The sequence below is a fragment of the Excalfactoria chinensis genome, chromosome 3 (assembly GCF_039878825.1).
Source record: "Excalfactoria chinensis isolate bCotChi1 chromosome 3, bCotChi1.hap2, whole genome shotgun sequence".
Lineage (NCBI taxonomy): Eukaryota > Metazoa > Chordata > Aves > Galliformes > Phasianidae > Excalfactoria > Excalfactoria chinensis.
The window spans coordinates 85,932,142-85,947,551 of record NC_092827.1 but is presented as its reverse complement, the minus strand read 5'-3'; the positions used below and the strand labels follow the sequence as shown (position 1 = coordinate 85,947,551).

At 35.5% G+C, this 15,410-nt stretch overlaps 1 protein-coding gene across 1 annotated transcript in view; it reads left to right on the top strand.

Annotated features, from left to right (window-relative positions):
- USH2A (usherin) overlaps window positions 1–15,410 on the top strand; it is a 352,517-nt gene that overhangs the window by 195,012 nt on the left and 142,095 nt on the right. The window contains exon 37 of the mRNA XM_072333648.1: window positions 6,432–6,611. Coding sequence (XP_072189749.1) covers window positions 6,432–6,611 — 180 coding nt within the window. The remainder of the gene's footprint in view (window positions 1–6,431; window positions 6,612–15,410) is intronic.

Genomic DNA, 15,410 nt, shown 5'->3' with positions numbered 1-15,410 from the left:
TTAGCTTGATTTCTGACGTTTTGGAGTTTCTTTCTTAATAAGTGAACAGCATGACAGACCCCAGCAAGTTCAAAAGCAGTTTCCCAGGGGAAAACTAATTCACTGAGCAGTCTGAAGTCTGCCTTCCATATCCAGAATTTAATTATCAAGGACAGAGGAAAAAAAAAAAAAAGAAGTAGTGGATTGTTCAGTATTTTGGATAAATATGGAATAAATATTTTGAAGTCATCGTTTAACTAGTTCATTGCTGTGTTTTTAAGTTACCTATCTTGCCTTGTCTGGCAACTTAACTTGTCATCTGAGAATTAGAATGAATATTCCCTATGATACGACAGGCTGTAAGTTTTGGCCTGTTTGGTGTACTAAGTCAGTGATCTGTCCCTAGTAATAATACAGTTGTCAAGTCAGGAGCATAGTAACAAGGAGAAGATCACTAGGTTGATACAAAATCAGCAGTGTGCTAAACTGAAAAAAAAAAAAAAAAAATAACAACAAAAGGAAACAATGAAGAAAAAAGCAAACAAACAAACACGTCACCAATATTTTCATAGAATCATAAAGTCCTTTCAGTTGGAAGGGATCTTAATGGTCATCTAGTCCAACTCCCCTGCAATGAACAAGGATGTTTTTTGTTGAAAAGAGGAGCATAGAGTCAATGTACAGAAAACACTTCATGTGATCGATATAACAATTAGGTTGAGAATTGAAAAGCAGTTATTAGAGTTCATAGGAATAGAAAGTCACCAATATCACTGAGAAAATATTTTTAGCTGTTCATGCTATGGATGGAAAATGGCATTTTGTACTTTGAATACTACTGGACAAAAGGATGAGCTTACAAAACAGGAAGCATGCACATTCACAGAATTTTTGCCTGGAAAAAAGGTGGTACCAGAGAGGCAGAAAAGGTAAAGGCAGAAAACAATGCTCAGTGAAGTGTTCAGTGAGAGAGAGATGAATGGAATGATTGGGAAAGGGGATGAAAAAGCATCGTCTTTAAGTTTTGTTTTCCTGTTCTGACATTAACTCTTTCTGTGACCTAAGATAAGATGCTTAAACTGCGTACTCACACGTACCTAAAACAGGCCAAGTCATACCTGCAAGTTTTTGTGCTAGTTAACCAAGCAATCTTTGTATAATTCTCTAGGTCAGTGCTTGAACTTCTCCTTGACCTGGATTTTTTTCTGCTTTTATTCATTGAGTAGCAATTCATTGAGTTCTGCTTCAATCTGTTTTAATATTGTGAAGCAATGTGTTCTCTAATGTAAAAACAGTTCTCAGAACCTGTGTGAACGTAATGGAAACAGCAGAGGTTGGTGATATTTCAGAACATGATCTGAAACCTTGAACTTGCCCCTTGTCCCCAAAAGCACTTTTGCTATGTACTGTCATGCAATACGTACTGTACTTTTGTGACTACATCCTGGCGTTATTTTGAAATAGAAAGAAAATAATAGTTAAATGTTTGTGATGATCATACTGAAGTGTTCTTAGCTTAATTTCAGGTTGAAATCTCTCTGCATTTCACAAATTAATCGTACTGTAATATTTCAGATGAAGCTGGGGAGAGGGGGTAAGATAAGCAGATTTCTAAGGACACTGCACCACATGTGGGAAGAGAAATTTTTGGTTTTACAGATGTTTAGTTGTTGAAGTCCCAAATGAAAGATGAGCAGAGAAGAATAGAGAAGCTGATTTTTGCCCCCATATCTTTTGTATAATGACAGCTAGCTCCTGATGATTGAGGAAAGGAAAATGCATGAGCACTCAGTGAAAAATTTAGCCAACTCCTTGCTTTCTGAAGTCAGTACTCTAACTAGAGTTGTTAGTGTGCTTGTGATGCAGACTGGTTGTGCTTAAGCTTACTGATTTAAAACTTAGAAATGCAGTGATCATAATCAGAGTACTCAGTAGTTTGGAAAAGGTTGCCTATGCATATGAAGCATGAGTTTTTGCAGCTTAATATATTAGGAAGCAGCAGCTCAAGTTTTTGGCCTTTTGCCTTAAAAACACTAATTGATCTAGATGGGAAGAATACCCTTAAAAGTGGCAATTTCTAGAAAAAACTAGTTTTAAAATGTGAGATGAATGCATTTGGTTTATATTATCTCATTTTTCATCACAGCCTTTGTCATGAGAATGGTTTCATGTCGTACCATTTTCTGCACTCCTTACAACCTTTGTCACATGAATAAGATATCAGAACGCTAATGACTAATATACAGTATTCTGTGTCTGCTGATACTATACTGTACTACTATGACCTTTGCAATATTATGTATTCTGATTGGCTGTCCATTTCACCTCTTCCCCACAAGTTAATAAGGCTGTAAAAAGGAGAGAACTTGAAATGGCCAGCCAGTCAAATTACAGAATATTGAAAAGGTCAGAGCAGTACAGCATACAGAAAAAAATTACGGAATATATGAGGCATTAACATTCTTGTGACAATGATTATAACAAGAATGGAAAAGGATACCCATTTATGTTATTTCAATCTAGTGAACCCCAAAGGATGATGGACCCAGGACAGCAGTAATTTACGCACTGATGACCCTCAGGAGCTTTATTCACTTATTTACAGTAGCACTCAGAAGCACATGTCTGCTTGGGAGCCCACTTTCAACTGCCCACACGAAACAAGAATGAACCTTCAAATGCAGATAGTCGCCATCGAGAGTGTTGTGTGAAGCTTAGCACTTTTAAGCAGTGATTTTTTTTTTATTTTTTTTTTTTTATGGAATACATTGTTTTGTATCATTTTAACATAAGATTATTTTATTACTCAACTTTGTTTCAAGTATAAATAGTTTTCAGGTTAAGTTTTCAAGTACGTGGATATATGTCCTTCTTAATTTCTTCAACTGGTAACATTTCCTGAAACACTGGGATACTTTCATCTGTCATTAACTAGGAGCAAACTGGTAGAAATGCACACAGTTTTCTTGAATACCAGACTTGAGCCAAAGAAATCCTTCAGAAGCCTGTTAATAGATCAGTGATTCAAAAATTATGAAATGATGCGGAAGTATGAGACAAATAAAGCAGTATGAGGAAGCCTTTTGTGTTTGTAAATGATTCAGTCTTTTTTGAGAGGCTATAGGGAATGGTGGCTCTGAACTCCCTTTGGTCTGAATTCATCTTTTGGTAAAGATGTTTGTATGCTTCATTTTTGAGGATGTGAGCCAGGAGTTTATCTTCTGCTACCTTGGTTAGGCTGCCCTTGTTAACTGTCTCTCGGCAAGCTCTTTCTTGTTGGGTTACTGAAGGCAGGAGCTACGAGGCAGAAATGTGCATAAACAAGAAGGTATTCTGGTAGAAACCATTTGTGCAAAGTAAAACAATGTCTTTTGGGTTGATACTCATGCTTGAGATGACTGTTGCACTTTAGGACTCCATCAGACTTGTTGGTAGGCTAAGGTAGGATTATGAGTAGGGTGGAGAGAAGTATATACCGGAAAAATGAAAAAAAGAGAGGCATCATCTGCTTATACTCTCAAATAGGTCCACACTGGAGCAGTCTGGGCAGGAATGGCACAGAGTGATATGACAGGGTTATCACTGTATCGCTGTATCACTTTCTGTCAGGCTGAACCTATGTGTCTGCATTTTCCAGCCCACTGAAAGTAAAGTTTAAGCAGTGAGAAGTGGCAGAGCTGCATATTGCAAGTCATCTCCAGCAAGACCTGCATTTAAAAAATGTTCTAATATTTCACTTGCCAGTAGCACTAAGTTGCTTGGCTGGCAATGGAAATACCTTTTGTCTGTGTAAAATTTGATTTGGGAAACTTGGAAGCGCTCCTCAGGTTTTTATCAGAAGCAATGAAAAACTGTGAATCACTGTGTTGTCTAGCTCATTGTAAGTCTGCAAGTTCGTTTTTGAGCTGGATAAAATGGTTATGTAATTACATACTTCTCCTAATTATTGAGTAATTATATACTTCTTATAATTGCCAAGTAATCACTCTGCTATAACTAGAATTTAATGTTACAACTAATTGTATAATTAGTGTATATTAATGTTGTTATCCAGGCAACTTGGAATAGTGTTATCCTTTTAATTCTTTTTTGTTTCTCCAAACTGTATTTTTTAAAAAGATGTATAGTTTGCCATCGGAAGATTAATGGTGAAATATGTATATCAGAAGTACATGCTTTCATTTGGGGCTGAGGTTGGTGAGAATTAATATACTAACATGTTCAGACTTCACTGAAGATAGAAAAGGTTGATTTTCCTTATGAAATGGCTCACAAATTGCTGTTAGGAAGCCTTTTTTTTAACACTTGTGGTTTGAATCTGCCCTTTGAGCTTTAATCTGTATGACTGCATATTTAAACTTTTCTATACACTCTATGTGAAACATTTTAAAAATGCATCTATTTTCACAGCCAGAAGAGTCTGAATCTCACATCACTGGAACCTTAAGCATGTATATGTCAGTTAGCCATTTGTTGGCTTTATTGTTGTTAATAAAATAATAGCTGCATGTAACAGTCACATTGTTGGGTTGATGTCACATCAGTGAGTCATAGATTGCATGGTGATGTATGGAAAAAATGTGATAAATTATGGGAGAAAAGTGCTTTATTGGATTGTTCCTACTTCCAGATCACAAACAGGGGCAGTTTTACAAAGATGCCTTGTGCCTGTTTGATAGACAGTTTAAGAAATGACATCAAGTAAAGCAGATGCATTTTTTCTAGTGTTGGCTGAGTAGGCAGTGCATGAATAATCTGAGACAAAATCACTTCTGCAAAATTGATATCTCTGTATATGGCATGTGTAAAAGTTGATTGTTCTTCTTGCATGATAAGGAGCTTTGCCTCCCTTGCTATTTATAAAATAAACTCTCTAAGGCTAACACAAAATTTGTTGAACTCAAAAACAAGTCCACAGATTTCATGAAATTATTCTAGATTGACCCTACTGTAGTCTGTTTGAGCAGACTGGCCATTCATGTAGAATGTGAGCACTGAGGACACAAACTGCAAGATGGACTTATGAAATGGCTCAACTCATTTCCTTCCTCCAAAAAGTTAGAGTTAGCTTGCCATATGTTAGTAAAAGAATAAGTGAAACACTCCGTGCAGCTCTGTGATTGTCACAGTAATATTGTGGCATGGACTTCAACCATGAGTGTATCATACAGGCTGTTTATAAGGACTGGAGGAATGTACAGATCACTCATACGTGGTAAAATGTAATTTGAGAATGACAAAAATGTACTGCATATGCACACTTAAGCAAATGTTATAGAAATATGGATTACTTGAAAAGCTGCTTCAGGTTTAATTTCAGTATTAACAGTTCACTTGATGCTTGCATAAATTAGGTTGATTCAAAAATGGCTTTTAAAAGAACTTGCATGTTTTTGTTAAATTGTTTCTTAGGTTTTGTAGAGGACTCAGACTTCAGTATTTAATCTTCATCTGTAATACTGCTTTAATTTTAGCTACTTTGAATAGCTGTATTCTGCTCAATCTCATTCTCTACCTGTGGTTTCAGAAACTTCTGAGATTCTGCTATTGTTTGTAATGCAAAATTGCCATTGACTTTCACATAAGAGTTCTATGTGGAATGATGGATAGCAGTAATTATATTAACTGTTTATATAGCATTTTAGTTCCAAATATTGGGTAATCTTTAAATGAGCCCAGTTGTGCTTTGTGTTATGTGAGTGAAGTCTTCATTGAGTCAAAAAGTTATTACTTGAATATATATATATTTTAATTTTTCAGTCTTGCTTACAAGTTAGTTGTTTTGGGGAGTTTTAATTTGTTGCTTTATAGGGTTAAATATTTGTATAGCTTAAGTCTGAGGTCTTGAAAGGGTTGTAGAGGACAGACAGTGGTGTCCTTTGATTTAAAGGGGCAATCTGAATATTTATGTCCTTGTTTTATCTTTGAGTGGATTGCTGGAAAACATACACTTGTTATTGCAGAAAAGTAATAAAGTTATTCTTTTGTATACAATAGAGTTATCTTACACTGGCTGATGAATTCCTAAAGTAAATGCTTTTTTTACTGAGTTCCAGAAGCTGAACAAGTCTTTCATAGACATGAGAACTGGAATTAATGTTTTAGTGACCCTGACCTGTTTGTATCTACAGTTCTCACGCAGCTGCTCAAGAACATAAGTCATTTATGAAAACTGGCTTCTGTTGGCAGCATATAGCACATATACATAGCAGTCAGCTTTGCAACTGCATGGTTGTTCCATATGCTTTTCAACTTTTATGAGTACTTAAAAATGTTAGCAAAAAGGAAAAAATGGGGAACAATATTTAAGTAAGATATTTTTTATGTTCTTGATATCAATATCAAATTTGTATTTGAGTAGAAGTTTTGCTTCTTAAAGAGCAGCAAATCACATCAGAGACAAAACCTAACATTTGTTCTTCTTCCTCCACATCCTTTTTCTTTCTTAACAGCTAATGCTAATTATTCTGTTGTAAATGGCACTCGAATATTATGCAGCAGCAATGAATCCAATGTATGGGTACCCATTAAAGGACTGATTCCATTTTCTAACTACACAGTACAAGTGAAGGCTTCCAACAGCCAGAGCAGCTTGATAAGTGATGCTATAACCATAGTCATGCCTCCGGGAGGTAAGTATGAAAAAAGTGCTGTTTCTGTGCATGTAACAATTACGCAAATACTCTATTAAACAAAACATTATTTATTATTACAGCCAAGGACTGGAATACATTTGCATTGGTAGCTCTTAGTAACAAAATGGTTCTTTTCAGCTTTAAATTTATTGCATTACTCAATTGAAAAAGATAGAAAACGGAAATGGGTATTTGCACAATTAACGTATTAGGTAAGTAAGAAGAGCATCATATGCCTTTTTTTTCATGAATGGTGTTGGATTCCATCATGGGGGAATAGTTTAAGAATGTAGAGAGTCACCTGTATTTTGCAATCTGGTGTAACCTTACGAAAGAAACACAGTTGCAGAGTGCTGGTTCACAGTGAATTGCACTCTAAACAACTGAGCATTATTTTATACATATATGTGTATATACAATTAGGCAAATACTCTCTTACTTCTCTGCATGTTTGTTTGTTTCTTAAGTGAAAGTTTCAAATTGCAGCTGATGTATATTTGTTCTTTTTATATTCTCTTTTCATGGACATCCTAACGGACTAGCTTTTATTGAAAAAATACCAGTGGAAATGGTGAAGTTAAGATGATTTTAAATCATAAAATGAGAACCTGGTTAAGCTTGATCTTGTGAGATGTGTAGTTGTAGCTGAGCAGAAACAATGTAGACTAATGTATGTATGACCTGAAAGTAAAGCAAGCAAATAGAGGCAACCAAACATTAACAACTCCACAAAATAATAAAATCACAAAAAAATATGATTACTCTTGGAACAGTTTCCTTGCAAAAGACTGATTGGTTTGGTGGCAAAAAGAAAATCTTCTGAATAGTGAATAAGTAAAATGTAGAGCTTGTATGACATTACTGAGCGAGATGAAGAAGGTTAAGTTCCAGTCAGTACATATTGTATTTTTCAGATCTGTTTGTTGAATTAAGCATATTATTAACAAACACAGGTGTATCATAAAACCAGATATAAAAATATACTGGTCACTTAAAGCTGTGTGTAATCCCAATATCGCTGTTTGATTCTGCATGGAGAAACAGCAGAATTTGGTAGTGAAAAATTTGCCAAATGAACAGGTAAAGGATCTTTAAAGATGGACAAGGATGTGCACAAGTTTATGACAGCCATTAAGACGCACTTTCTTTCATCATTAGATTGTTGTTGATTACAATTAGAAAACTTATAGCTTTGAAATTATCTTTTTTATGACCTTGTGGTAGTTTAAAAGCAATACCTCATTGATTAAATAGGTTTTAGTTCATGCTTCCTTTTTGTTAATGATCTGAAAACATATTATCCTGATTTACACATAAAATCATGCTGAAAAGCATGTGGCATACACTAGGATATGTGTGTTTAAGTAGAATTAAATTAGCAGTGAGAGTTATTAAAGAAATCTTCCATACTATTGTCCAGTGGACTGTGATCTGTGGTGAAATGAATAGTAAATGAAGCAATACATATGAGAGAAGGATTCTTACACACTCTACATCCTCACTATACACGTAAACACATGCAGGCACACATACACATATATATAGAGCAATGTATGTTTATTCTACAATTATGTTTCTTATAAACAGTTTGAATGCCATACAGTTCAAATGCACAGTATATTATGAGCATAATGGTAATTTTGCATTGGGTTGTATTCCATGCCTTCACTGGCAAATGCATTCTAAATCATTAAATGAAATCTGGATTTTAGTAAAAACATTTCATTTTTTTACCTTAGTGGCCAAGTTTTCACTTTAGGAGAAGTTGTATTTCATCAAAGAATGAAAGAGAGCTCATTGTATGCACAACCACAGCCTTCCGATGGGTGTAAAAAAAATTGTATTCCCTTCTAACAAAGCATATTGGAAGAGTGTTCAGGTGGGATAGTGATGGAGAGAACAGCAGTATTCATACTGAAGTTACTGCAAATCATTATTTTTTTAATTAATATTCAGGGTTTTTTTCCCAACACACATTTATTTGGTTTCATTTTTTTATTTAAAATATAACACACATAATATAATGCACACTGAGTCTTTAGTGTTACCTGATTGAATATGTCTTAATTTCTCATCAGGTTGATTTGCTGTGCTTAAGTCCATGTTTAAAAAAATCTTGGAAAGAAGGAATATATTTCATCTAAGCTCTTGACTAAAATTGCTGTGCAGGTTCAAGAGTTCTTGGAAAGATTAAAAAAATAAAAACTGAATCCAAATGTTAATCCATAAATATGAAACTTTCTTTTGACCCTTACCCCGTAGTGATCTGGAGTTACTAATGGGGTTAGGATTTCAACTCTTAATGGGTCTTGGTGCATTAGTGTTTTGTATGCATGGAATTCAGCATTCAGTTTAATAAGTGGTTGACATTGGTGATGTCCCTTAATTTGCTTAAATCTAATTGGCTCTTTTATCAGTCAAACCTGTATGGATTGGCAATTGATCAGAAAGGGTCAGCCATGACTGTGCATGTACTTAAATGCTGGATCCACCAGTTAAAGTCACTGTTGCATAATAAGAAGCTGAAATCATGAGAACAAATGATCTTCAGAGTTGGAAGGCAAAAGAAAGCGGAGAAGTTTTTCAGGATGTTCAAGTTCAGAACAAAGGCATTATGGAGTATATAAATTTTAAATACACTGCTTTTTGCCTCAAGACTTAAAGCTTTTTTTTTTTTTTTTCCAGACGAACTGAAATCTTGTCTGAAACTGTCTTTGTTACATCAAAGAACTGCATAGAAAGCTAAAAGAGATGGAAGAGGCATAAAAGGGCATAGTTTAAAATTATTAGTGACAAATTTCATACCACATAGGTAGAAGTAAATTTTTTTGAGTTTTATATATATATATATTTTCCAAAAAGAATAAATTTGTTCTATTTATCCTGTCCTAACCTGCTTTGGTAGAAGTTGTTAAAGATAATGTACTAGCCAAGGCTTCACATTAATATGAGGATGCCAGGCAGTAAAAGACTTGGAGGACAGATCATTTTAGAATAGTGTAATTAGGTAAATGAGATGATACAGAGAACATAAAACTGCAAAAATCTTGGAGAAAATTCTTTGTACATAGCACTTGGTTATACATTTTTCTCATTAATCAGTGTTGTTTCTGATGCAGTGACATACGGAAGACCCAGAGAATTTGGAATTACCTTATACGTGATAGTAAGCTAACAGAAATGAATGATGCAGTTACTACTGGTAAAACCGCGTTATCTCCACTTGTTCCCAGCTACTGGCTGCAGGAAAAAAAGTGTAATATGGCAGGAAATGAGAAGTCTTGTATGCAGAAATGCAGAAGAGGTTGTTTTGTTGAGAAATAAGGGTGAAGAGGGAGCAGAGAGAGACAGGCTGCTAACCAGACAAGAAGCAGGAAAGTGATGGCTAAGCCAACATGAATAAGAGAGAAAGCACAGGAAAGGACTGCATTCCCAAGGGATAGGAGGTATGAAAATTATTGTGGGTAATAATTCAGTGTCTTATTACAGAAAATTGTCTTTGCGAGGTTACCTGTGTTGAGTATTACCAACAATAAACTGGATGCTGCCTTATCTGTAGAAGAGAAGTTAGTGTTGATATATGTTCCTATTCCCTAAGTAGTATGTAAAAGGGAAGATACTCAGGAAAGTAAAAAAAGAAGTGCCTAAACAGTGAAGTGTCTTTTTAATCTCTGCCATAATTTATGGAGTATGTTGCTGTTTTATATTCTTGGTCCATGATTTGCAAAATACAGCAATATGTAGCTGTGAAAGATGGCAGATTTTGTCTCAGACTCATAAGCACCTGCCCTTTGCTGGTCAAATGTTTGTAGCCAGGAGGCTGCATGCCTCTGCCTTACAAGCTCAAGCTCCTCAGAAGCAAAAAGTGAGCCTACATATTTATCACTTGATGTTTGTTCACCATCTACAGAACATGGCATCCTGCAGGCAAAGGATTTCAGCTATAGTTAGTTTAAGTAGCAACACCTCTGAGACTGGATATTGAACCACATCATAGCATCATTGATCTAATCATGCAAGCAAATAAGAACCACATCGTACACCTCATATTCACATCTGGAAACATTTGCTCATGCAAGTTAATCTTTGGAGCCAACATGTCTCCTTAGATAAATTAGTAAATAAAGCAAACAGAAGTCCAGAAGTATTTAGGAAGAAAAATTAAACCTGTGTACACTAAAATTTTCCTGAGACAAGTTTGTTTTTCCACTCTCTCAGGATCACATATACACAGTCATACTAGAAAACCTGTTTTGGAGGAATTTGCTAGGTTTCAGGTTCTTTCTCTCCTTTCCCCCTCTTCTGCTCCCTGTAGGCATGGAGTAATATTCAACAGGATTCTCTCTGTTCTGTGTCTTCTGTTTCTTTTTAATTTTTCATCCCTTTCATTCTCTTCTGTAACTTCTTGTACAGTAGTAACAGAATTGAAAGTGAAAACAGATAGCAGAGGGGGAAAAAAACACATTTGTGAAATTACATTGATAGAAAAAAAGATATTTTAAAAAGTTCAAAATTCTCAAACTTGTGATGTTTCTGTACCTTCAGACAAATGTAATCGGTGATTTTTGTAAGAAACAAGAAATGTTTTTAAAAAAATTAGTTGTAAATAACTTTGTGGAGAGTGTTTACAGAAAGTTCTGAATGAAAAACAGTAGCCATGCCTTTTCTAGAGGTGGTTTAAGGAAAGAGCTGGATAGAGTAGGGAGGGGGAAAACAGCTGCCCTACATCTTTCATCAGTGACCGGGCTAATTAAGGCATGTCAGTGGCAAGCTCTGTAAATTGTCTGTTCTAGTTCCTCTCGTCCAAAAAGATGATTTCATGGGGATATAAGGGTAGGATTGCAAAAGTGCTTGTGTGTAAAACTGAGAGTTGCTCTAATGAAACAGTAATTCTTCTCTAATCTCTGCAGTATTGATCTGATTGTCATTTTTATTAGTTCTACTTTCTTCTTTTATTCCCCTCTCCCTTTCCATTCAGCACATCCTTCAGCACATTCATTCTGTGTTTACTCTTGTTTCTGAATGATTGTTTTTGGTGCTTTGGGTGGCAAGAGAAGTTAGAGGAGCTCTTGTTTCTCAGCTCTCATTCCTGAGAGATAATGTCTTCAGGTTCTGGCAATGGGAAGCACAGAGGTGCCCATTTTTCTGCTGTAATTTTCTAAATTACAGCCAACTGGGGCTCAGCCTAACTTCACGCATCATAAGGAACCATCTCAAGGTTGCTTTAAACCATACCCTTACCAAATTTCTATTTCTAAAGCTGGACACTGGCAGAAGGCAAAGGCATTCAAATGCATATTCTTTGCTCTTAATGGCTCCTTCCCTTTGCCTTGCATACAGTCTTTTTTTTGGCTAGGAGGATCCACTGTAGTTTCACATTCCAAACAGTAGGGCTGTTTTTTCAGCTCTTTGCTTTCTGTTTTCTGGAGCTGCATGAAACAGAGCAAGATGATCAGAATTGCAATTTTAGTTACCCAGAACATGGATGGTTGTGCTTGGTTGGGAAATGACAGATGAGAAAGGGAGAGATGTGCAACAGCTTGAAGTAGCTCATAGATCATCTATAAGCAGGCAATTAACCTCAGTGTGGAGGTCTCAGTCCGGGTCTTTCCAAAAGCTTAGCATAGGTTCCAGGCGATATTTAAGATCTCTTGGAAGAAATCTGTGGTAGAGCAGATTTCATGCTGGAAAACTACAAATTGGTTGTTTGAAAACTAGAGAAATACATAGAAATGGGTAAAGCAGCCTGCCATGAGATTTAGCAGCAGATCTCTATTTAAAATGATTACCTACCATCACATAAACCCATTGCAAACTAATTGTAAGTACATATAGAAAGGACGCTGTTTAGATGAAGTGTGAAGTTTTTACCTAAGTCTTAAACCAGTTCATGCATTTTTTCATTCAATGTAAATCTCATCTAGATTGTTCCCTACTCTAACTGAAGTCAACATTCTTTATGCAATGAACTAGCCTGTTTCTTCTATGTAAAGAATCCTAGAATAAAATGACATTTGAATTCCTGGTGAAACATACTGAAGATGTTTGAAAAATGATACCATTTGTTTTGTCTTTTAAACCATTTTCCACACATATGCAAGTCTTAAGAACTGGCTCAATTGTTGCGTTACTTTGATAGTTTGATACATACTGTTTTTTCTAAAAAGTTCACTTTCTTGTATTCATTTCTGACAGTTCATGCCCCTATAGGTTCCAGAATAAAACAGCATTTTCATAAGTTGTCAGCAAAGGTAAATGTCTATGGGTTTGTTGTTGTTGTTATCTTAAACAATATTTTCTGCACTTGAAGCACCTAAATTATTAAAGTTATCTGCTGATTATAGAAGATTTGATTAAAGTGACAACATTTTGAAGCAACTTTGCACCATTGAGGACATCTTGAAATTCCTCTGTTTTCAGTGAATTCTGTGGGGCTCCAGGAAAGTTCTGCCACCTTGTTTACATATTCTTATACTTTGTTGAGGGAGAAAAATTATGGTTGTATCAATATATTCCTGATGGTTAAGCTCAGAGATGATCAAATAACCATACTTTTCCTTCCTTTAGGTAGGAATATATATATATATAGGAATGTTCTTTTTAAAGCATCATGTCCATACAAATGCTTTGCTTTTATTTTCCTGCTTTGCTCTTATGTTAAAAATAACTAATATTTGGGAGGGGTTTAGTTCAATTTAGAAATAGACCTGAAATCAATTTTTAAAAATTAAACTTCAGATCTGAATTTTTCAATTGCACTTGAAAATCATTTTTCCTCCATAATGTTATTTATTTGCTCTGGTGATGTTTTTACTCCTTTTTCCTCATACGTTGCTCCTCATTTCTGAGTATGGTAAGGGAAATAAGCTTCTCTTCTTCCTTATGGGGAGAAGGGAAAGAAAAGGAAAAATGAATGAGAAATAGGTCATTAGAGTCACCATTTTTCCCGGGTGTCCCTATAGGATAATGCACTTTTATGCTACTTACCATCTTACAACAAAGGCAACCACTGTATTCCATAGTTCCTAGTCATTTCTGACTTAACACATTTTTTCATTACTGTGCTTTTTTAAATGTTTCTTTCTGCATGCATGTGCAGATACACATAAGGAAATAAGTGTATGAATGTTCATGTGTACTGGATTTTAGTCTGTTTCCCATTGGGTCTGTATTCAGGTCTGACTTAGGATTCTGATGAGGAAATACTACCATTTTAGGAAGATTAATTCCAGTTTAGTAAAATAAGAGAGAAAAGGAATTTGTGTCTTTCATATTCCAGTGGGATATGTCCAGGTTTTAGCTATTTTACTTCTTACTATTTATATTCTGAGATACTTTCTTCTATAATTTTTACAGATGTTTGCTGGTTTAGCATTCCAGAAGGCTTGTTATTGTTATTCCCATTTTACAGATAGGTTTGCAAATAGAAAGGCAGGCCAGGGAAGGTAAAGAGACTGTATTCATTCTAGCACTGACAAGTATAATACATGCATCAAGTGGTCTGGCAGGCTCTCTTCTCCTTGAGTTTAGACCCTCTTCACAAAAGGTGCTGCAAAAGTTGAATGTGACCACTGTGTACACACAAAATAACAATTCACAGGTTGACTGCTTTGTGATTTTCTAAACAGCTCTTATAAAACGTGTAGAAAGAAAAGAAACATATTGAAAAGGCGTCACTGTGTAGAGAAATAATTCTTCCCTCTTTTTTCTTTCACCGAAGTGGTGAATGTTCTTACATACTAAGAACGGTACTTGAGATAGTTATTCCTAAGAAACTAATAGTGCTGTCCAAAAAATTGAACAAGATGTTCCTGATGATTGTAATCTGAATTAAGTAGCTGTGAATTTCTGTGTTGAAGATAGAGTCATTTTAATCTGTGCTCTAAAAATGGAAAAAGGAGAGGAAATGTTCTTTACCTCTTAACTTTCTGTCAAAAGTCTGCTTGGTAAAGAACAAACATTGCCAAGGTATTTACTTTATCTCAATACGTGGTGCAGTTTGGAATAAATGCTGTGATTTGGCAAAATACAGGCAGCCTGGTTTGCGATTAAGGGTTTGATGACTGTTAATCAACTAGACTACCCAATTCTGAACAAGAAAATAGTAGCCAGCATCTTTTCAGTAAAAGCTATATGGGAACAGAGCATTCGTTGTTTGGGATACAGGTGCTTGTCTGGTCCGGGTGAGACATGTGTCTGTTTGCAGCGAAGGAGGAAGGAGTGAATGTCTTGACTTCCAGGCATTTGTGGATGTGGGCATACGTTGCTCATTGGTGGTGATACTCAGCGTGAGCATCAGAACATGATTCTGTTGCTAGTTTCTAATACAGCGTAATTCATTGATACTGAGGCTGCTGTGCTAGACTGTAACATGAAGTGACAGCCATAGCAGTACAGTTGGCAATTTTGAGAAGTGATAATAATTCTTGTTTACTCTGTAAACCTGATAGTATGCATTTGTCAGACTTGGCCTCATGCGTTACATAAGAGAAGAAGATACAGTGTTTTTGTGCTATTTCCCTAATTATAGCAGCTTTATTTCCAGAACTAAATTCCTGATTCTGTTGCACAGATTAGTGCCCTCAGAGTTCTGTGTGTTGATTAGTGGCAGGATTTGGTTGTATCAGGAAAAATGTTCTATGCTGTTAATGATGACAGATACAATTAAATTATTTCTCTGCTATTTTCTTTTATGTTCACACATTTTGCCCATTAATATTGATGGGCTTTAGAAGCATGAGCACATACTGGGAGGGAAGCAAGCTCCTGAATGTTGTATTTTGCTCTTTGTGGAGC